Source organism: Pleuronectes platessa, chromosome 7, assembly GCF_947347685.1.
Source record: "Pleuronectes platessa chromosome 7, fPlePla1.1, whole genome shotgun sequence".
Taxonomy (NCBI): domain Eukaryota; kingdom Metazoa; phylum Chordata; class Actinopteri; order Pleuronectiformes; family Pleuronectidae; genus Pleuronectes; species Pleuronectes platessa.
In genome coordinates, this window is record NC_070632.1 from 6,141,263 (window position 1) to 6,163,423 (window position 22,161).

General features: G+C 41.1%; 2 protein-coding genes across 2 annotated transcripts; one reads left to right on the forward strand and one right to left on the reverse strand.

Moving 5' to 3' along the window:
• The first annotated feature begins 898 nt into the window (after positions 1–898).
• slc23a4 (solute carrier family 23 member 4) lies at positions 899–10,604 on the forward strand. Its single transcript, XM_053427755.1, has 12 exons — positions 899–984; positions 1,868–2,002; positions 2,449–2,606; positions 4,005–4,164; positions 5,363–5,544; positions 6,853–6,973; positions 7,285–7,441; positions 7,543–7,796; positions 7,934–8,098; positions 8,180–8,288; positions 8,754–8,849; positions 9,773–10,604. Exons 1-12 carry the CDS (start codon positions 937–939, stop codon positions 10,027–10,029), a joined length of 1,842 nt encoding a protein of 613 aa, XP_053283730.1. The 5' UTR covers positions 899–936; the 3' UTR covers positions 10,030–10,604.
• On the reverse strand, positions 9,475–13,807 carry LOC128445013 (protein FAM180A). The gene is made up of 4 exons (XM_053427756.1): positions 13,579–13,807; positions 11,084–11,181; positions 10,644–10,983; positions 9,475–10,281 (listed from the first exon to the last, which is right to left on the reverse strand). The coding sequence occupies exons 1-3, from the start codon at positions 13,655–13,657 to the stop codon at positions 10,657–10,659; spliced, it is 504 nt and encodes a 167-aa protein (XP_053283731.1). The 5' UTR covers positions 13,658–13,807; the 3' UTR covers positions 9,475–10,281; positions 10,644–10,656.
• Positions 13,808–22,161: the final 8,354 nt, after the last annotated feature.

Genomic DNA, 22,161 nt, shown 5'->3' on the forward strand with positions numbered 1-22,161 from the left:
TATAATAAGTTAAGGTGTTCCTTCTGCTTTCGAACTGATATTTTTGGTTTTCTTTTCCTCTTGGTATCTTGCAGCTGCCAGTTCACGACCTGGTTCTTGAATTTGGAATAAGGACAGATGCAGATTATCAATCCTGTGACAGAGGATGTATCGGGTGCCAACAGTGTGTGACTCTGAATGTCCTCCGCTGCAATAGGAATACAGTTTCAGGCCTTGTTAATGAAGTAGATGTGGGCTGCTATCAAACTCTTAATTTAGAGCAATAATCCAATTTAATCTAATATCGTTCTGTAGAAAGTAGAGCTTTTGCGGTGAATTAGGAAATGAAGTTAACATTTACTGAACATTAAGCCGACATCAATGAGAGCTTTGTGCCATGCGACAGTTTGCCAGCGTGATAGTCATGGTAGTGTCTCCTCGCAAAACAAATATTTGGTGTAAAAGTTAGAAGGGAAGCATTTGAGCTCGGACGTAAGACGGTTCGGTAACTTGCCAAACCACAGTCAAAAACAGTAGGTACTGTACTGAAGGGCTCTGGCTGTGGAAACACTTCCAGCGATTCATAATTCTTTTGTAAGGATTTTCTTCTTTAGGCGTCTGAAAGGATTCCAGCATCAATATTAAAATCGGTGTGTTTGAGGGCAAAAGAGAAAAAAGAGAGCAAGGAGAGGAATTTCTCCTGCCTGCTGGATGTTGGTGGGTCAGCTGCTGCTTCTGTCGTAATTTGGTTCACATGAGCTACTGGTGGGTCTCAATTAACCAGCACGGCAGTCTCATGTCTGAACTTTGCTCCTTTCTGATCGTGCACCCCCCACCGTCCGCCTGCATATCCTCCCTCTCTCCGTCAGGCTCTTATCCACTCCCCTCTCACTGGTTGTTTTCACTTTTCTTGTTTTGTTTTTCCTGCCCAGACGACATCAGAGGCTGCAGGCTGACATGGCTCCCGAGAAGGACAGCAATGGTCTGGACAACTATGCATTTGCAGTGAGTATAACCTTTTATTAAATTATTGATTTAAAGAAGAAATGTTTTCATCCTTTTTTTTTTTTATAACTATTCACAACAATTAAAACTTGTAATACACTATTTTATTGTTTCATCCACTTTGGTTGATTATCACATTCCAGCAATTATAATCATATAAAAATACAGTATTAAATTGTGTGAATGTGAAAAAAAAAGCTTTAAATTGATGACTTAGTGAATTGTCTCTCTTCTCCTCCCCTGAAATGGATAAAACATAGATTTAGATTTTTGTTAAATCTTCATGTAACACATCAGAGAATACTGTAAATGTTACATTAGTTAATAATTGACAGTACACAGATGATCTAGCAGAGAATTGTCATGGATACGTGTTTACATTCCAGCTCCTCCACGCTGAACATCAGCCGGTTCAGTCCGAGACACGTCAGAGGGAACAGTCTTTCTTTGTTGTGGTTTAAGTCCAAATCCTCAATGGTACTTTGAATAATAAACAGAAATAATCATCAGGACTTCAAATCATTAACTTTATGGAAAGAATTTGTTGTTTTCAGACCTGACAGGAAACACGCAATCCTACTATTGAAAATAAGTGAACTCATCTGACCTCTTGTTCACAAACCACCGCTTTAATATCTTCGACGTGATGATAGGAAATCCATGTCTTGTGCAAATCATTAATCTTCTCGTAAGGCTGCTGGTGTGTCATGAGCTCACAGGCATTTGACCCCACTGCTTTACTCTAATGAACAAATGCTTGAACTCTGTAGTAGGTTTTTTCCGGAGGGAGATTTGACCCATTTCCCAAAACAACAGAATTCCACAATACAAAACCCCACATGGCATCATTTCACACGCATGTTTCTGTCTGATCTGAGTGCAGCTTGAAGGACGCTTCTGTGATCCGGCCGACGCCAAAAGTGAAGATGACCTGGATTCCTCCCAGGATGGAGACAAGCTGGCGTACTGTGTGACCGATGCACCTCCGTGGTACTTGTGCATCGTTCTAGGGATCCAGGTATGTCCTTGAGTCACGTCCTGATCAGGAGACATGGATGTGAAGCTGCTTCTGTCGTTATACAACTGAGCAAACATGGCCGCGTCACATGACAGCCTGATGTTTCCTTCACAGTTCATGTGTTTCTGATTGTGACAATTTGCTTCACATGCAGATTCAGTGGCAGCAAGTTTGTTGTCTTTGTTTAGCCGCTCTGACTTCCTGACTTACAGTGTATATGCACATTTTAATGTCCTTTTCTATTTTAAATGCATTTCATAGGGTTTACACGTATTGCCTTTACACAGTAATGTCCATCTTAAAATAACTTAAAGATCACTTTGTGTTATTTAAGCGTCCTTTCATGCAAATCCTCCCCTAAAAGCAAATAAATTTAACTTGTACGTTTTTTCCTTTGTGCATCAGCCGTTAATTAAATGTCTCTCTGGTGATTTCCCCTCTACCAGCATTGCCTGACTGCGTTCGGAGGAATCATCGCCATCCCGTTGATCCTTTCTCAGGGCTTGTGCCTGCAGCATGACGGCCTCACTCAAAGCCACCTCATCAGCACCATCTTCTTCGTGTCTGGAATCTGCACTCTGCTGCAGGTCACCTTCGGCATCAGGTGAGGGAGCAGTTAATGAGTTGCTTGTGGGACGCTGAGATGATGAAGTTGGCAGAATGGTTGCAGTGGGTGGTTTTCTCCGTCTAAGATTAATTCACTTTATTTCGCTGGCTAAGCTTTTTTTTCGTGCCGTGCGGACGCATTAAAGTGGAATTAACGAGAAGAACAATACAAGATTTGCTTCTAAATCTCTTTTGAACAGTTTCGCCTTAAAGATGAACAGGAGAATCATTTTCAGTGTTAGGGGGCACAGCTTTGAATGTAAGGATATGGGGGATTATTAAGAGAGAGCGTTGATTTGGCCACAATGGCTCCAACCGATGACTGTATATAAAGATGGACAACATGGGCACTCTGAAAAAGTGAAGCCCCAGGGGGAGCTGGCTGTAGTATATGTCAAAACCCTCGCCTCCTCCATGTTAGTAGACGGGACAAATCCAAAAAGTCAAAGTGCAAAACACATTAGTTTTTCCCAAAGATAATTAGTGTCATTTTGGTTCTTTCTTATCATGCTTATGTATGTTTTTGCGATTTTCACGACATTACAATTGACAGATGAGACTGATTTGTGATTGGTCGATTGATCAGCAGGACCTTGACTCCACTTCTGATTCTGGTTCCACACGATGTCATTAGCACAAGATGGCTGCTATTGAATCAGGAATATTTGGGCTTTATTTTTTCACAGTGTAAACATGTTGTCCATCTTTATATACTGTTATTGGCCAGTCAGTGTTTTGACTCTACCCTACTTTGGCCCTGCATCTTAATCTCACAGCATAATAACAATATGTAATGCAGAGAAAGTCTTTTGTCAAAAGGCCTAAACGGAAACTCTCCATAAGTCTCACAGAGTGTTAAATATTAAAAACCTACACAGATATTTGCATACAGATCCAGGTACACAGGAGAATTGACATGATCTAGATGTTTTGGAGCCCTGAACCTGCACTGAGTGTGTGCAGACTCGGGCCTGGCTGAATATCGGTGTCACAGCAGGATTAGGGAAAGAATTTCCATCTTATTATGTTTGGAATCTTGTTCTAGCTTAATCCACATTCCACTGCAATAGCACCACTTACTCTTTCTTGTTTCTCTCCAAATAACTGGAGGTCAGCTATAAGAGAAAACTGTTGGTTTGTTTAATGTTCCCAAGAAACTAAAAGAAAACAACACTAATTAATTGTGTCCCTTTGGATAAACTGCACATCTCTTTTAAAAGATAATTTTTAGCTGTGTGTATTTATTAGTTTAACATCCTTTCCACAAAAAATTGCATTGTGTCTGATTGTGAGGGATGGCTGTAACCCATGTCATTGTAATCATTTTAAATCAGGACATTCTGCCTCTGCTACAGTTTGATGTGAATTGATGAAACTTTACCATCTTTACCTCCAGGCTGCCCATCCTTCAAGGTGGCACGTTCACCTTGCTGGCCCCCTCCATGGCCATGCTGTCCATGCCGGAGTGGCAATGCCCTGCTTGGACCCAAAATGCGAGCCTGGTCAACACCACCTCCCCGGAGTTTACCGAAGTGTGGCAGACTCGGATGAGAGCAGTATGTAAAACCCACGATTCATTGTTTCTTAATCGAGATTATCGCTACACCACGACCTGTCTTCACATGTTGTCTGGTGATCTCTCATGGCTGTCCAAATTTGCCTGGAGGATGTTTTTCTGATTTGGGACGTGTGTTCAACAAACCGTATGGACGGGTTCAATCAACACGGGACTTTCACACTGGAAAACTGCTGATCTGTTTCACATTTGTAGCCGATGACTAATTTTAGTTTTATCTGTGACTGTTCTGTGACACTGCTTGTTGATGATGAGGATGACGGCCTCGTCAGCCTGCTGATCCTCCACTTATAGGAGGATCGTAGCCTACAATAGTTAACATGATTACAACCATCTTACGATAGGTCATAGCCTAGGATACCCACGAGTGACCAATGACGTTGTTCAAGCTTGAGAAATTGTTGTCGTACTTTACTTCACGAATAATCAGAAAGATGTTCTCCTTTTCCGTGATTCAGTGTTTGATGAAAGTTCCTTGTGCGACATTAGCAGCTGTGTTGGTCGACTCTGCCGGTTAGTTCACCTGCTAATCTTGCATCAGCATTATTATTAGCAGCATGTTCATTATTGTTGGCATCATCACGTTGGTTTAATCTGCACAGACTTGGTTTCAGAGGTTTTTGGCTTGAATGGGCCATTTCTACCTTTCTCTGCGACTTTCTTTATCATAATAAGACTTTTATAACACGATTTTCTTTCTCCACAATCAACTGATGAGTGGAACAAATTAGAAATTCTCATTGTTCAGACCTTTCGGATGAAAAGAAGCAAACATTGTTCAACAATGTACGCTTACTTCATGCTAACATTTTAACATTAGCCACGCAAACCTAGTGTTGTTGTCGTGGCTGAGGTCATGCTAGTTGATTTCACTGTGTTGGAGTCGGAACTCTGGTCTTTATTTGTCCTACAATAATCTGATCTCGAAAGAAATTGATTCTTTGTCCCTCGGGGAAGATCACGAATTGCTAAGTCCAGAACATACCCCCAACAGTCCTCGTAAATTCAATCATGCTACAGCACATTACACACACTCATGGAAGGTTATTGGAAATCCATTTGGTAGATTATGTGTAATCCTGCCTACAAACCAACCTTCCAAGTTGTAATCAGCTAAATGTTTATGACAAAGTGTGTTTTTTCTAAAATGTTGTCGTCTTTCTTGCGTCTCTCTCCAGCTCCAGGGCTCCATCATGGTGGGCTCGCTGTTCCAGGTGTTTGTGGGTTTCTCCGGCCTCATCGGTCTCTTCATGCGCTTCATCGGGCCTCTCACCATCGCTCCGACCATCTCCCTCATCGGACTGTCTCTGTTCGACTCAGCCGGCATGAGCGCTGGCAACCACTGGGGCATCTCTGCCATGTGAGCAGGGGCGTCGTTAGGCCTGTTTTAGGGGGGCTGAAGCCCCCCCAATAATTATTATTATTTTTTTTTTTCTTGGTTACTTGGCAGAGCTTTCTCGCTCTGCCAAGTAACGTCTCTCATCAAGACAGCAGGATTACAGCCAAGGAGTTTAGCTCATAGTAAATGATGCACGGAGTGAAATTGTAAGTACAGGTAGTTACAGAATGTGGCTATCTGTAGTTGTTAACGATTGTTACCTGCCTAAATTTAGGTTTACTTGAAAGGGAATATTGTAATGAGCTATGTTAACACTAAGCTAGCTAGCTAGCTATTTTGTTAGAAAATGTCTCCAGTGAGCAAGAGTGTGAACGAGCAAATTTGAAATGTAAGAAATAACTATTGACAGCTCTCTATTCTTTGCATTAATATCTATCTCTAGTATTTTAAAACAATAATATCAGTGCCTATTATTCCCTTCTGCTCATAATACAGCAAATATACAACTCAGAAGTTGACACTGGCAGGTCCATTCTCCATCCATTGTGTGTGGTCCCTTTAAGAATTAGGATTTGGGAGTGACGCGGATATGAAAACTAGTATATCCGTCTTTCCTTTACAAGCAGAAAATGATTTCTCTCGATTTAAGAAAAGTTCATATTTGTGTTGTAAAATTTCAAAATGACCCTGAAATTCTGTCTCTTCTGTTATCTTATACTGAATGAATGCAAGTAAAGATACGGAGAAAAATCCCACTCTTTCTGATTGAACCAATCTATGAACTGTCTGAAACAATGGATATCCGCAGCCCCAAATGAGCCCCCAAAAAATTCAGCATCCTTAGGGGCTAAGCCCCCCCTTTCTTTCAATCCTAGAAACGCCCCTGCATGTGAGTAACCCTCACAGAGCTTGTAGTGATTGGGATTGTCGGTGCTCCAGCAGATATAATGCATAGGGATACCAATATAAGTCTGCCATTATAATCTTTATGATAATTTCTGAATTTCTTTTTGAGTAATACAACCTTTTCCAGCTTTAGTCACATTAATAAAGTACTTTATTTTAACTTGTGGAAAAAGGAGTTTGTGCCACTTTAATGCATTTTTCTTAACATAAACATGTTTTATAGGTCATGTTAAGTCTCTCTCCTCCCTTTCCTAGAGTACAGCCAAGTTTTAAAAATACTAAAAAACTACACAAGTATGAAATTTAAATCTCTCTGCACGGCAGAAAATCCTATTAAAACTCCAGAGAACCTGCTCGACCACAGCTTCAGCTACACACGGTGCAGTCCTATAGTAACACTGCACTCTTCTCTCTCTCACACAGGACCACGGGACTGATCATCCTCTTCTCACAGTACCTCCGTCACATACCTGTACCCTTTCCTACATACAGCAAGGATAAGAAGCTGCATACATCCCGTGTCTACGTCTTTCAGATTCTTCCTGTACGTATATCAAACACTCTTTGTTGTTTGCTGGTGATGCATTTAAAGGTTCAGTGTGTACGATTGAGGTGAAAGGGACCTATTGGCAGAAAGTGAATGTAAAATAATCCAACAGATGTTTTCATTCATCATCTAAATTGTACAGATTGTTGTTTTCTTTTGTTTGGAAGGGGAGGGTGAGGTGAGGTGTGTTCAGCTGCAACATGCAACCTCACCACTAGATGTCACTAAATCCTACACACTGAACCTTTAACTTCAAACCTCTCGACAAGATGATGAAAGTCATTTTTTCCCCCCCAACGTGTCCACAGGTTCTACTTGGAATCACTTTATCTTGGCTCATCTGTTATATATTGACGAGCTACAATGTGCTCCCTGCGGATCCGAGCGTGTACGGTCATCTGGCTCGCACGGATCTGAAAGGAGACGTTATGAGCCGAGCTCCCTGGTTGAGTTTTCCATACCCAGGTAAGATATTGCAAAAACTCCTCGACTGACTTTTCAACAGTAAAAGAAGAATAGAATAAAAAGAATAACTTGCTACACTTTGTGATTCTCTGCTCCTTTAGGTCAGTGGGGGGTGCCGACTGTGAGCATGGCAGGAGTGGTTGGCATCCTCGCCGGTGTGATTTCCTCCATGATAGAGTCTGTCGGGGACTACCATGCTTGTGCCAGGCTGTCTGGGGCTCCGCCTCCTCCTAAACACGCCATCAACAGGGGTATCGGTATCGAGGGAATAGGCTGTCTGCTGGCCGGGGCCTGGGGTACAGGAAACGGTACCACCTCGTACAGCGAGAATATTGGAGCTCTTGGTATTACAAAGGTATGTGAACCTCCATGTTGGCTGGAAGAATATTTGTTACCGTCAATATATTGAATAAGAATGAATCTCTGAGGAAAAAAATGGTAATATTGTGTTTATGCAACTAGTTTTAAAAGGTGTTTGTCTTGATTCTGCAGGTTGGCAGTCGCATGGTGATAGTGGCAGGTGGCGTGTTGATGGTGGTCATGGGTGTGTTTGGTAAAGTGAGCGCCGTCTTCACCACTATTCCCTCCCCAGTGATCGGAGGAATGTTCATGGTCATGTTTGGGGTCATCTCTGCGGCAGGAGTGTCTAATCTACAGGTACACACAACAACATCGTCTCCATTAACTAAATATCACGTGACAGTGGCACTCAAACGTTCTTGTTTCTTCCTTTTCCAGTATACGAATATGAATTCATCTCGAAACCTCTTCATCTTCGGCTTCTCCATGTTCTCTGGCCTGGTCATTCCCAACTGGATACTGAAGAACCCCGGAGCCATCGCTACAGGTGCATGAGTAAATTATGTAACGTGATCGGAAAATACACGAGACTGGAATGTCAAATTTGTCTCTATGCATTTTAATAGGGGATTTTGGGCAGGAAGGATTAAAACAAAGAGTCACAAGGATCTCAGAGTGTTGATGGAGAACCGTCAAAGCATATTATATAGGGGAACGAAGGCTGTACTGTAGGCACAGTTTGAGACAGGAAGTAAGACTCAGGAAACTCATTTGCATACGTTTCCCATGAAGATAAAGCAGAAAGAAATTAAGTCCTTGGACAGTCAATAAGAAATAGAGAGGTCACAAAGGTATTAGAAAGGTCAAACAGGTTTCAAGTCACAAACAGTTCAGGTCATAAAAGTCTCATACAGGTATACAAAAATGTACTTTTCAACTACAGTAATCAATATGTTTCCTGAAGCTGTTTCTTGGAGCAGATGTTTAAATGTTTGCATTGTGTCGTGTTCAGGTGTGGTGGAGATGGACCAGGTGCTGCAGGTGCTTCTGACAACCAGCATGTTTGTGGGAGGTTTCTTTGGCTTCATTCTGGACAACACAATACCAGGTACTGAATCTTTACTGTATTCTCATTTTGTAGGTACTCTGCATCCTATCAGCTTTAACGATTGATCGTAAGAGCCAGTAACCACAATTCTGTGACGGACTTTAGAACATAATACTCTTAACTAGAGATCCAGCTGAAATATTTCACAGGGCATAAAACGGGTCACACGTTATTTAAACGTAGATCATTATCTCCCATCAAGTGACTGAGTGTTGAGGTGGCCACGGTTAATTATTTTATGTTGATTTGATTAAAAATAGGGTCAGAGACGTTTCAGATGGGGACAAGGTTTACAAAAGTGAGCAGTGAGTCATCAGATAGGCTTCCTCACTTGATCCTGACACAGCAACACTGGACAAAAAAAAATCCAAGTCCCTATGCTAATCTTCTCAAAGCAACCCGTTAGTGCTTTGGTCTGTTATAATAATAATATTGTAATGTTGCTAAAACGAAGAAGTTAGAGAGACTGACATAAAAAAAAAAAAAAAAAAAAAAAAAAAAAAAAAAAACTGTACTCAGGAAACCTACAGATCCATCAAAATACTTTAATATTATAAACATTACTTATACTGTAATAACACAACATATTTTCTTTGTTTATTTTTTTAGTTTGATCAAACTGAAACTTGACAGTTTTTAATAACTAAGTGAGACGGAAAGTATTTGACTCTGAATTGTGCTGGAGAAAAATTTATTTAGCAGAGAGCGGAAATAATCAAGTAAAGTGCAAGCATCTCATAATTTGACATACTTTTCAAGCGTTCAATTCAAAATTACAAAACCCTTTAGTTTTTAATATAAGATAATGATGAGCTTATCCTCAAAACATTTCTCCCAACCAAAAAAGTCAGAGAGGAACTTGATCTGATTCCTTGAGTAAACTGCACTTGAATGATTAAACACCTTCAACTCATGTCCAACAGGATCCAACCATGAACGAGGCCTCCACGCCTGGAACAAGGCTCACGAGGACGACTCCAGCAACACGCTGGAGAGCGGAGAGGTCTACAACCTTCCCTTCGGCCTCAGCTCCTACTTGTCGTCCTCGCCGTGGCTCCGGTACGTGCCCTTCTGCCCCCCCGGTGAGAAATCTGGAGCAGATACCAGTTCTCTGGATCCCAAGCAGCCGCCTGAAGGACACCCGGAGCCTGCACAGATCATTGTTGGAGTCGGCCTTTGAGTTTCTGTCTTGCTCCAGCGTGCCATTTTTTTCGGGGGGGATTTTTTCCAAAGACACTACCATCAGAGGCAGCTCAATCTGGACAAGGACCCTGTACTGTAACCACGTGGTGCAAAGTATTTTCACATGACTTTTCGAGGTGACAGATCCCAGCTTGCATAAGAATGGCACAATAATGATGATTGTACATTTGGTTTCCTCCGCTCTCATCAGTCAGTCCTGTGATCGCCCCCTGGTGCTAGTGAACAAACGCTGAAAAGACGTGTGAATGTAACTCATTACGTGACGTTTCAACGACGCATTCAACATACATGTAAAACCCATGTATAGTTTCATGTATATTTATATATATATATATATATATATCTAGTACCTCAAGTTTGAATCAACTTTTGCTGTGACAGTCCACATTTTAATGATCCTTTCATTATCAGTCCATGCACTTTACTTCATTTTGGTGACATTTTCTGACAGTACCATCCTCTCAGGCTCCTTTTAGCCGTCAGCATCCAGGTTTTTTTGTCTCTTCACGTAAACCAGAACAACCCACTGATATTTTTTTCCAACATGCATATTAAAATTATCACTATCAAAGAGCCGTTGTGTCGCAGTACCTGTGTCCGCTCACTATGTCCCGGTCAGATCCTGCTTGATGGCTTTGTAGAGGCTGACGAAAGTCTCTGCCCAGACGTCTCGCTGCTGTTCAGAGGTGGACTCGACCATCTGCTGTGTGATGTACACCAAGGTCAGCAAAGTGCGCTCGAAATCATCCTGGTGCAGCTGACCAGTGTGATCCGAAAGGCCAGAGATGAGCCTGAAAATGTCCGTCAGCTTCCTGGGGATGATCTCCTCACAGATGACCTCCAGGTGTTGTGTTTTGCGGAGGGAAGCCAGCTCAGCGTCTCTCACTGAAAACTCCCCGCTGGCCTGGAAGTGAATGCCAGTCAGTAGGATCTATGTTGAAAAAAAGAGAGAGGGAATTGTTCTCACAGATCGTTCCATCTTGAGTTTTTGCTCCTTTTGATATTGATAATGTTTTTGTTTGTAGATTCACCTCAAATAATAGATTGACATCCTCGGAGGAGTTGCAGAAAGTGGGGTTCACCTCGCCTGCAGCCCCTCTTTTTGTCTGGCTGGCGGCCGGGAACAGGGCTGGTGGACACACAATATGAGAAACGGAGAAAATTAATGTCAAACACAAACTTTTTCCTGCAGGTTAATCCCATGTTTTCGTCTCGTGACACACTGACGGACCCAACAGGCCTCTATACCTTGGATTGCCTGTGTCAAGCGGAATAGCGAACTCAAAACTGATGCTCTGACCTTCTGGCACACGTGACACCCAGGTCCATCACCGACACATACCGCAGCTAGTCTATGATATACACGCTGTACTCGTCAAACCCGGAGACCTCTGACCCCACTGACGACTTCTCTCTGCAGGCGATGAGACATGACCCCCAACTTCAAAGTCGGCAGAGGAATCAAAGGGGAAGCAACACATGGACGTTACAGCAGGTTCCAGATGATTTCAACATGCAGTGCGTGGACTGAGAAACCCAGCCTCATTTTCACAGCATTCCTTAAAATCACAATTTAGAGCCGGGCGTTAGTCACAGCCGAGCTTGTGCTGTCAAAGAAAGCATAGAGTCAGAAAACTCCTCCCCCTCGTTGGAGCACGAGGAAGAATCCAAGTAGACGTGACTCCAATACTGTGATGTCACATCCCTTAAAAGGAAAATGATTATACATAATAACTTGCTTACACAAGATAAATGTCAATATCATGTGCGCACAGGATAATTTACTAAAAATGATTGTGTCCCTGACGACTTTAGATGAACACAGCCACCGTGATGAATGAGCTCAACTAATCAACTTTTATTTCCACCTTAAACTCTCATAGGATGGAATTCCTGCTGCTCTTTAAGCCACAAAAAGCAACTTCTGTTTTAAAACATTAGCTAATGAATAACTATGGCGATATTAACTTGTTAATAAAAGTTATTATCAAGTTATTATCTTGTAACAAGATAAAAAACACAAGACTCTGCCATTTTCCTTTAGATCAGCTCAAAACTTATATCTCCCAATGAAATATATAAAGACTTCAAGATGTGTAATTAGTGTTAGTATAAACTGCATGTTAGTAAACCATATATTATGAAGTTTACTATAAAGGTTACTGTGTCTGTTGTGCATCTTGAAGGGGAAGTTGTCTGTACTAAATTTCATGGCTAACATATTTAACAGTATTCTACACTTAACCACACGGGGGCACAAGAGGAAAAAGATAACCAAAGACCGTATGATTGATTCCTTGCAGAACATATAACAACAACTGAGAGTAAACAAAGATGGACACCATCGCCGCTCTTAAAAAGTGAAGCCAAAGCGTTTTGAGCGCCCCCTGGTGCTTTGCTGCTGACTAAATACAGGCTTTACCTTGTGAATGAACATCTGATATTCAGGAGCAGATACTTTGAGCCAGGCTGTAGTTTAACTGATGGTTTATGACCTGCTGATGTAAGTGTTTTTTTCCAAAAGGGTAAACACTAATGAGGATTATGAGCTTTCTGTGCTTTGCTCTCACGGAACAACTTCACTTGCTCGGCGGCTCCAGTTAGCAATAAGGTAATTATTTGGGGAACTTGGAAATATTCAGTCAACTCATCAGTAAACAGCACAAGGAATATGTTAACCAGTATCAAAGGCATGAGTCAGGGCCACGTGTGGACTGGGCTGTGATGATTCCTGCTTTTCGTGGCAAAGTTTTCCTAAATATGGATTGAATTTCATTACATTTCATACACACTCTGCCCATAACCAAACATGTGTTGCACTGTCTCTGTCTAAAGTGTCTTCTGAGGTAGTGGTAGAACCAAAGAGATTTTACCTAAATCAATAAAAACATCCCAGCTCACATGGTCACCAGCCCAGAGCAGAGCTGGTCTGAATGAAGATGCTTTTCATTCACTAGCTTCCTTTTCACATCACTTCTGGACTCCTGCCATTGTGTTGTCTGGTAGAAACAAGTCCAGATCTGATCCAACAGCATCAGACTAAAGATAAAATGGTGACATTTCACCTTTAAATTTGTTAATGGGGATTATTTTCAAAATTTGGTAATATGATGTCATCGTACACATTATTTTGATTTGAAGGGTGGAGCTCCTCCATGTTTGGGAGTAGGAATGTTTTCATGTGGAATAAACACACTGAGTCATTCTACTGGCAAAAACACCATAACCGAATCCTTGTGTTCACTGAATCAATAGGATCATTCTATTGTTGGTTTATTATTTCACTGCTGTGAATCAATGTTCAGCCAAGAATCCTCCAATAACTGTTCCATTAAGTTAAATTTTACTTATATAAACATCTGACACAGAAGTAATGTTTGAAAATCATCCAGTAAAGCTCAGACATACGTATAAAATTAAATTTGCCATTATATGTTCTATTTGCTCTAATTGGACACAAAGAAAATCCTCACAGGCCGCAACTAGACTCTTTGCATCTAAATATAAACACTGACCTCTGTATAACCTTTAGTGTTAGATTGCATGAGACCTGTTCTGATGCAGCAGTAGAGAAAGCCCACGATGACCATCCTCAGAGGGAACATGGCGTCCGGCGTCTCGGTTCCCTGGCTCCTGTGTCTGTGCCTGTCAGCGCCCAGCGTGCGTTTCCTTACTGTGCATACCTGCAGCCTCGCATTAGCATGGCCACGTTACTCCTTCTCCATCATTCCTGTTCTCTGTGTCTGTCCCTCCCCTCCTCCTGTCCACATCTGATCTCTCTCCTGCTCTCTCTCTCCTGCTCTCTCTCTCTCTCTCTCTCTCTCTCTCTCTCTCTCTCTCTCTCTCTCTGAAAAACAGCTGAAAGCATTTTAGTGCAGGTTCGGATGGTTCTCATCAATTTCAGTCATATTCTGCTTCAGTCTTCTGAACTTCACCGTTCACCGGCCTTACGCTGATGACACCTCGTTGTCCTTCATCTTCATCACTCATTTTCTGATTCATCTTTTTCTCATCTTTTCTTTTAAAACTCTATATTTTTGTCATCTATTTACTTAATAACACCATATGCGTGTAACCTTTAGCCGAAACCTTAGATCAACTGCTGATGTTCATGGTCCTCATCTGTGTTTTCAGTCATAACTTTTTTTAAATGTGATTATATACTGTAGATTAGTCGCCTTCAGAAAAATATGTAAACTTGTACTTTGCGTATTATTAGACTCTAGCTCCCAAAGTGCAAGATGGCAGCGTTTGTACCCAGGAATATTTTGGCTTCATTGCTGGATATTGGGAGAAGGTGGAGTTGTGTTGTTGTTTTATTTATATACAGTTCATCCAAGGTAACAGCTTGTGGTGTGAAAGATTTTCCATTTGTTGTTATTGCTGACTTTTAAAATACTCTTTAAAAAATAACCTCTCAGATTTGTCTTGGCTTCTCTTCCAGGGGTGTGGAACAGAGAATGTGCCTCTCTGGGAGCTGTGGTGACGCACTTTTGAGTCCCTCAGTGGGTTGGAGCACTTGTGATGGAGTCCGGATTTGTTCACCGGTATAAAAGAGCTTTGTTTGTGCTCTTCATGAGGACAAATATGGAAAGTTCACACCTAGTGAACATAAAACCAGACTACGTGCTGTTTGTAATTACACATATTCGCGCTCGTGAAGTGCTGGACAGGAATCATGCGCAGGCCCCACAAAGAAAGACTCTGTTCACCACTTGGCACCATCACACCTTCTCCACTAGCCCGAGGACCAGTCCAAAGAAGTGCAACCACATAAAACCATTTTTTTATATGTTTTTAAACTAGTTATACAATTATGTATTCCATGAGGATACACACACGGATGCCAACGTGTGAGCACAGCACACACGTAGAGTTTCTAGAGGTTATTTCCATACGTCTGTCCCTCGGGGTGCGTTTCTGTGATGGTCAGAGGGAATCCAGACACTGGGGATTGATCTGTGGCCTCTGCAAACCCACAAATAATTTCCTTTCTCAAACCGGATGGGGTTTGTCTATTTCATTATACAAGTTTAATAAAAAGGACAAAGGACAAACACCTGGCCAAGGATAACCGGTCAGTCGCGAGACAGGCGGACAGGACATGCCTGCAGACTGACTGAGCTGCATGTTACACAACAGAACAGGAAAGTGGTCACAGACCTCTGTGTCTGACAGTGTCATTACATGTGGCTTCTTAAAGACGGCATTTTGAGAAAAGTAATAACATCAGTAAAATACATTTTTTTCAATAATGAACCAACATTTTGACGATTTAAGTTTCTAAATTCTGAATTTACTGTTATTTGCAGAGAAAATGAATATTTGTTTGTAGGACAACAGCTGTGGAACATCACCATAATATGCTAAAACATACCAGAGCAGTCTATATCTCATTTAATCTGTACATTTTCACTTTATGTCTCTTTCTATGATGGCTCTATTTCATCATAGATTGAAATATTCTATTGTGCATATTGCTCCCACAAACTTATGATCATCGTTTACAACTGAGCATTAAATAAAAAAATGTAAAATCCCATATTGAATCAAATAAACCATATTATCTTTCTATACCATTGCTCCTACTACTCAATACATAATAACAAAAGGATTTCCTTCTGTTTTTAGTAGGTTATCCAGTTGCTTTATTGGAAATGTAGGATCATGGCCATGCAAGGGAACAAATAATAAAATACTATACCATTACAATTTACTTACAGATCCTTAAATCTGTAATAATATTTGTAATAGCTACGTTTATCCACTAGATGGTAGCATTTATCCGCATTACTTTCCATTCACTGTGAGCAGCCTCTGCCAAAATGTTCAGTTGGGTTTTAATACTTAATTATCGATAATATGATAACATCAGGAACTGTGTATGTAACGTGAATATAATAAACATTTTATCTCTATCTGATTTCAGATCTGATGTAGATAAAATGCCTACACGATGGTAAAGTTCCTCCTAATTCAGGAAAGCTGGGACTTTTGAATCTCGTCCTAAACAAACACAATCTTGTATGAATTTCATTTTTCAAGACGTCAGCATTTTCTCTGCTCTAGAAGCCAGAAACTGGGGAGTTGCCACTTCACAGCCTGGTGGAGCTGCCGACATCCCAGCATGCTCCCCGACCATCTGTCGTCACTGAGCTGTCGAACTGTACGCTGCTGTCTTCGGGCCAAACCCGCGTGATGATCTGTTTGAGCCACCCTCTCCATTCTGAAGGGATACTAACTTAACATTTCTGACTTCTGGGACACGGATTCTCTGTAACACACTGCAGAGTCATGTCAAGCCTGTTGTCCATCTGTTCTTCATAGACAAAGAGCAGAAGAGCAGAAGAGCAGAAGAGCAGAAGAGCAGAAGAACATAAGAGCACAAGAGCACAAGAGCACAAGAGCAGAAGAGCAGAAGAGCACAAGAGCACAAGAGCAGAAGAACATAAGAGCAGAAGAGCACAAGAGCACAAGAGCACAAGAGCAGAAGAACACAAGAGCAGAAGAACACAAGAGCACAAGAGCACTGGCATGACCATAATTAGTTTAGTGGGGAAGTTTGAAAATCCCTGCCGACTACAGACAGAACGTGACTTTCTGGGACAGACTGCATCCAAATCACAACCTAAAATAGGAGTGTGGGAACAGAACAGAACTTTGGATTCTGGACCGAACACAATTACAGCACTTTTGACAAATGACCCGTGTTTATGCATGTTGGGTTTAAGTTGCAACGAGGATCCAGCTCTATCAAGAGCTGAAGACAGCGACTGTGTTGTCTCAGACTGATGAGAATGTACACGAGTGCCACGGTGGTAAATTCTCTCTCTCTCTCTCCTGAGACACAAAGGCTGCGTGAGCAAGAAGGGGAAAGAAAATAGTTTATACTTTTCATTGTGTGGTAATAAAATGCAGATGGTGAGAATCTGGTGTTAAATATACAAATTGTTTTCCTCTTTTGAGTTCTATGGACATTCAGGGCTAAAACTTTCAGTTAAGGTCCGGTTCAAAAGAATTAATTTGAATTTCACATTCATTATGGCATAAATTATTAATTGGAGTAGGAGTGTTCTGTGCTGCGCTCATAATTAGTATGTTCATTATATATTTACACTGCACTGCTTACTGGAGGATGTTATATCTCAACTTATCACTCTACTCTACACAAACATATCTGATTCACTGCAACTGTTCTGATGATTATCAAGCAATGTCTCACAAGTGCAGTGGACAATTTCAACTTTTGTGCACTGCTGTCATTTTCTTTGATATTGTTCTTTTGTTCCCATTTTGTTCAAATTTTATTCTATTACTTTAGCTGTATTTTTTCTGCACCTGGGTTTAATCTAAAACCCCAATTTCCACCATGAAGGTTGTTATTTTAAGTAAGTTAAAGCAACACTATGCAGATTTTTTTTTAAATAGCAGCTTCTAAATAATTTTGATGGTTTAATGTCTTGAAAAATGTTTCCTGTTTTATTCCCACTCTTCACCTTGAACCCTCTTGCTCTATGTAACTGAAGCATAGCCACAGATTCAATTGTCAGAATCGGGTCCAGCGAATTGAAGAGTAAAGCTGAACTGTGGATCAGTTGAAAAGACTAAGAAGTCATTAAAAAACGTTTATATTCAGCCAGGAAATCCTTTAAATATTAAGAATTCTGAAATGAGTTTGGTGGATTTGTTACAGGTTCAGGAAGCCGGGGATCATGGGTAATAATCCAGCGTTTGGTTGTGTTTCAGACATCGATAGACTTTGTTTATTCTCTACATTCAAACCACGTCATCGCTCAGACACAGATTTAGAAGTTATCATGTGTGGCTGCAGAGGGCGCTGTTGCTCAGTAAAAGCTGTGAAAGTGTTGCTTTAATTTAAAATTAATTTAAGGATAAAAACAAAACAACTTTTAGTCTTAGTTTTCACATTTCAATGCATGCAAATAATAATATAAATATAAATAAAAATATCCCTAAGCCATTTGAATTAGATTTTTTCTGTATTCTGAAAACGTACACACACTGCACAAGTTCCTCATATATTATTGTCGCTCTTAAGCTTCCCAGAGTTTACACAGAACAAGAAAAGGCAAATCCTTCATTATACAGTTTTGAGTTATTGCTTTTTAGTTTCCCTCAGCCTGGTTATTCAGAGATTTCAATCTGGAGCGCTGCGCCTGCAGACAGAGACACAGACGGCCTCACATTCTGGGCCCTTCCTGCCTGAATCCACCGCTTATCTCTGAGGACGACAGATGAGCCGTCTGCAGTGGCATGGCCTCCATCGCGCCCCTCATCACTCACTTCTCCCACTTCTTTGTTTGCGTTTGTGTGGGTGTGTATGTGCACGTTTATTAGAAAAGCTATACTCTGTGTCTGCAAATCCTCGTCCAAATCCACCGTAGTCACTTATGTTAAATCCAAGGTCTTTCTGTTGCTTTCCTCACAGAACCCTCCTCCTCCTCTTCCTCCTCTTCCTCCTCCTCCACGTTCCCTCTGCAGCTCTCTGTGCTGCTGCTGCTTCCTCTAATCCACCTTCACCTTGAAATGGACCATCTACAGGCGGTCTTCTTCCTGAAAGATCAGAGGGAAAATGTATAGAGGAAAAAATAATACATCAGTTTAACATGGTTCCTCTCTTCCATCTCTTTTAAACAAAGTTTGGTTCAGATTCTTTATCCTCGTTAAGCTGTGGTAACGTCTCAGTGATCAGAGCAGGTGACCGTGAGGCTCAGTCTGAAGCTCTAGGACCAAACTAAGAAGGCGATGTGCATGTGAAATCATTTGTAGTGTCTGTTATTTCAGGTAGTGCTAATTTGTCTGCTAAATCTGGCTGAAATTAGTTTTATGATTCTATAAAGACAGGGGATATTTGAGCTTTAGTTTGGTGTCGCTAATCTGGAAAGACATTTTAAATCCTCCTTTTAATCATTCTTTTTAATGATTACAAAATTAAAGTATTGCAAATTATTACAAAGACAAAGAGGTTAACTAAGTTTTCAACACTTTCCTTCTGAACACGTTCCCGATACATGTTTCCACATATTCTCTCCAAGCTGCATGGGGCTGACGATGCCACCTTCATGAGGCTTTGGAGTCGATACCCTAATAGACCCAGATTTCATTGACATTACAATTAAGGCAATTGGCTTTTAATTTGAGCTCCTTCACAGGCTAATGGAGATTATATTAGGCCCCTTCAGCTGTTGTTGTCTGTTTCACAACATCTTCTCTCCCTCTCATCCACCTGAGTTCCTCGGTTCTTTCTCATTTACTGTTTATTCAGTCTTTTCAGCCGTGCTATAGTCACGTGACAATGTCGGGCTATAGGTGAGTTATCTCAACAACTGGAGGATGGATTGTAATGATCTTCAGAGGATTTCCCTTAAAGACACTTTGACGATCCTCTACTGATTGTTTTAGGGTCAAAAAGATTCCAGCAGAATTAATCATATATTCCCTCTTTGTGTTTAGTCTTAATTAGCACATGTTAGAACTTTGTATCTGCTCATCAGGAGCATGTTCACTTTATCATCGTGAGCGTGAGCATGTTGACATCAGTGTTTAGCTCGAGCACAGACTCCAGGAGCCACCAGTGCTGTGAACTCTCTCTGTGCCTGAACAGGTTCCGACCTTGAGCTTTTGAAAGAGAAGCCTGATTCTTATCGCCCTGATGGCTTTCTCTCTCTCCGCCACTCACTGAGATGTGAGATGTCAACTCGGTCGCACACTGTTTGATGCACACACACAGGTTCTGTACACAGAGACTCAACACAGAATGGTTTCAAGTCTGCGGATTTAGAAAATAGCTGTGCACTTGACTTCTTGACTGTTATGACTCATGAGCCGGGACTCGAGTGTCTTCACAGTGAACAGGTCGAGCTGCGGCTTGTACGTGGGAGGATGAGATACGGGTCAGTAGCAGGTGATTGATGAAGTCGCCTGCGGTGCTGTCACTGAGTAAATGACCTGAAGTCTTCTGAGTTGTTCTTTATTGAATCAAGCATCTGTAATGAAGTCATAGAGCCGGGCAGTGCTAAACGCAGGAGTCCGACTCTAACGCAGCAAGAGTGATGAGAGCGCTGCAGTGTTTCACATCCCTGTGTGTGGGCTGGTGGTTGGACAGCACTGGAGGACACAGTTGGAGTAGTATCAGTTTAATGATTCATATTCTGAATTAATTTTACTGCCTGTATTGTACAATAGTTAAATTGAAGTAATCACACTGAGAAGAAGCTGATATAGACATTTTTTATGGCTGAAAATGGAGAGTATTTGTAATTTATGTGCGAACAAATTCTTAGATGTCAAGGTATCTGTGTTATATTATATAAGTGGGACGTTTTATTTATTTAGCTCTTTCAAGTGTGTTTTCAAACACAAAGTACCTTATATAGAACAGCACTGAGCTCATACATCGACAAAGGGATGCACAAATACATTGTTCATTAAATAATGTAAAATAATATATATCAACAGCGCTATGCATGTAATATAGTTATATATAGAATAAAATTGTGTAAATATGTTTTATTTACAAGATTAAAATAGGATTAAATGTGTCTACAAAGAAAGTATGCTCCATTTCAAGAGGAGAAATGGAAAAGACTTAGAAAGGATAATCTAAGTGAATAAACAAAGCACATCTTTATATAATTATAACAGTTTACATAAATACAGAAATGATGGCATAATGGAAGTATTGATGCCATATTGAATTTGAATGTATCATGGTGGCAGCGGTGCGCACTTTACTTTATCTGAATTTGTTCTTTGTACATTTTGTATAAAACAATCAGACCTGAAACTTTTCTATGACTAACAATAAAAAACTCCCGTGTTTGATGACTCCACCGCTCTCCTGACGGGAAGCCTTGTTTTGCTGGAATCAGGTTTGTTGAGTCTCGGGTATAATTCTCCCATCACATGCAACAAAGCTTCGACCCAAACAACTTTCCTGTCTGCGGGTGCGTCGGCTGGGTGGCTCACTCTGTCTGTGGTCCGACCACGAAGTGTGTCACGCACTCAAAGGGGGGGTTTATTGGTTCGGGTTGTAACCAGGTATCAGGTTCTTTAGTCTACTTGATGAAAACGAGCGTGTTGAGTAATCCTATAAATTTCATTGCCTCCGGGAGCTGCACAGTGACTCCTCACTTTCACTTATTTTTGTTATGCAGCTATTCTCATCCACGTTACAGTAGATGCACGCACAGAGCGTGATGAAGACAGGTTTATAAGCAGTAACAGATGGACACTGTGGACAATGAGTCCACCAGCGGGGACAAAGCCAAATGGTCAACAATGTGACTAATGGTTTGTCTGCTGGAGAAACAGGGATGTGAGCAATACGCTGATCGTAAAAACAGGAAATCTGACCCCTGGTTACATCACCGCTGCTGCACGGGAGAGCTGCTGTAGCAACAGATCAATACTGGAACAGGGGAGAAGACTTCCACGGCAATTAATCAAACTAGGAGACGATATAAATATATTCATGAGGCATCAAATTGGGTTGAAATTAGGAGAAATTGCCGTTCTCACGCTAGATGAACGTCCATTCATTCATTTTCTGGAGGTGTGTGAACAGGTTGCAAGATTCTTCTGCTGTAAATGAGAGCAATTATTTACAATGAAATATAATTGAACCACATTTAAATTCAACAAATTACACACACGTATAAATATCAGTTCCCTTAACATGCTTGACTTCTGTGAGAAATCAAGGAAAATGCAAAAACTAAACGAAACAAAAAAACAAAATTCCTGGATCGACTGATTCATTCCTGAATCCTTCGTGGGTTCTTCCTTGACCGATACCACATCCTTCCACTTATATCACATAACCTCCTTATATGAGAATGTGTTAGTTAACAGTGAAGAGGCAGCATACTCAATCTGAGCTCCCCCCCACCTTAAAATATACATAAAGTGTATTTCTGCTAAAGAAAATAAAACAAAAAGCAGTAATTTCTTTGTCTCGGTGCCTCATTAATCAGTTTCCTCAGAGAGCCCTCGCAAAGCAGAGGAATTTAAATTGGATGCAATATTTTTGGGGATAATGATTCCAAATATAATGCATTGCGAAACGAAGGCCAGATAGTCTAGGGTT

Bases quoted from the DNA above. Each gene is read 5' to 3' on its own strand.
- slc23a4 (XM_053427755.1), top strand. From the start codon at position 937: ATGGCTCCCGAGAAGGACAGCAATGGTCTGGACAACTATGCATTTGCA. The intron at 2,003-2,448 runs GTATGTCCTTGA...CCCCTCTACCAG, and splicing joins GCATCGTTCTAGGGATCCAG to CATTGCCTGACTGCGTTCGG. The intron at 6,974-7,284 runs GTACGTATATCA...ACGTGTCCACAG, and splicing joins ACGTCTTTCAGATTCTTCCT to GTTCTACTTGGAATCACTTT.
- LOC128445013 (XM_053427756.1), bottom strand. From the start codon at position 13,657: ATGTTCCCTCTGAGGATGGTCATCGTGGGCTTTCTCTACTGCTGCATC. The intron at 11,182-13,578 runs GTTATACAGAGG...TGTGTCCACCAG, and splicing joins CATGCAATCTAACACTAAAG to CCCTGTTCCCGGCCGCCAGC. The intron at 10,984-11,083 runs GTGAATCTACAA...TTTTCAACATAG, and splicing joins ATGTCAATCTATTATTTGAG to ATCCTACTGACTGGCATTCA.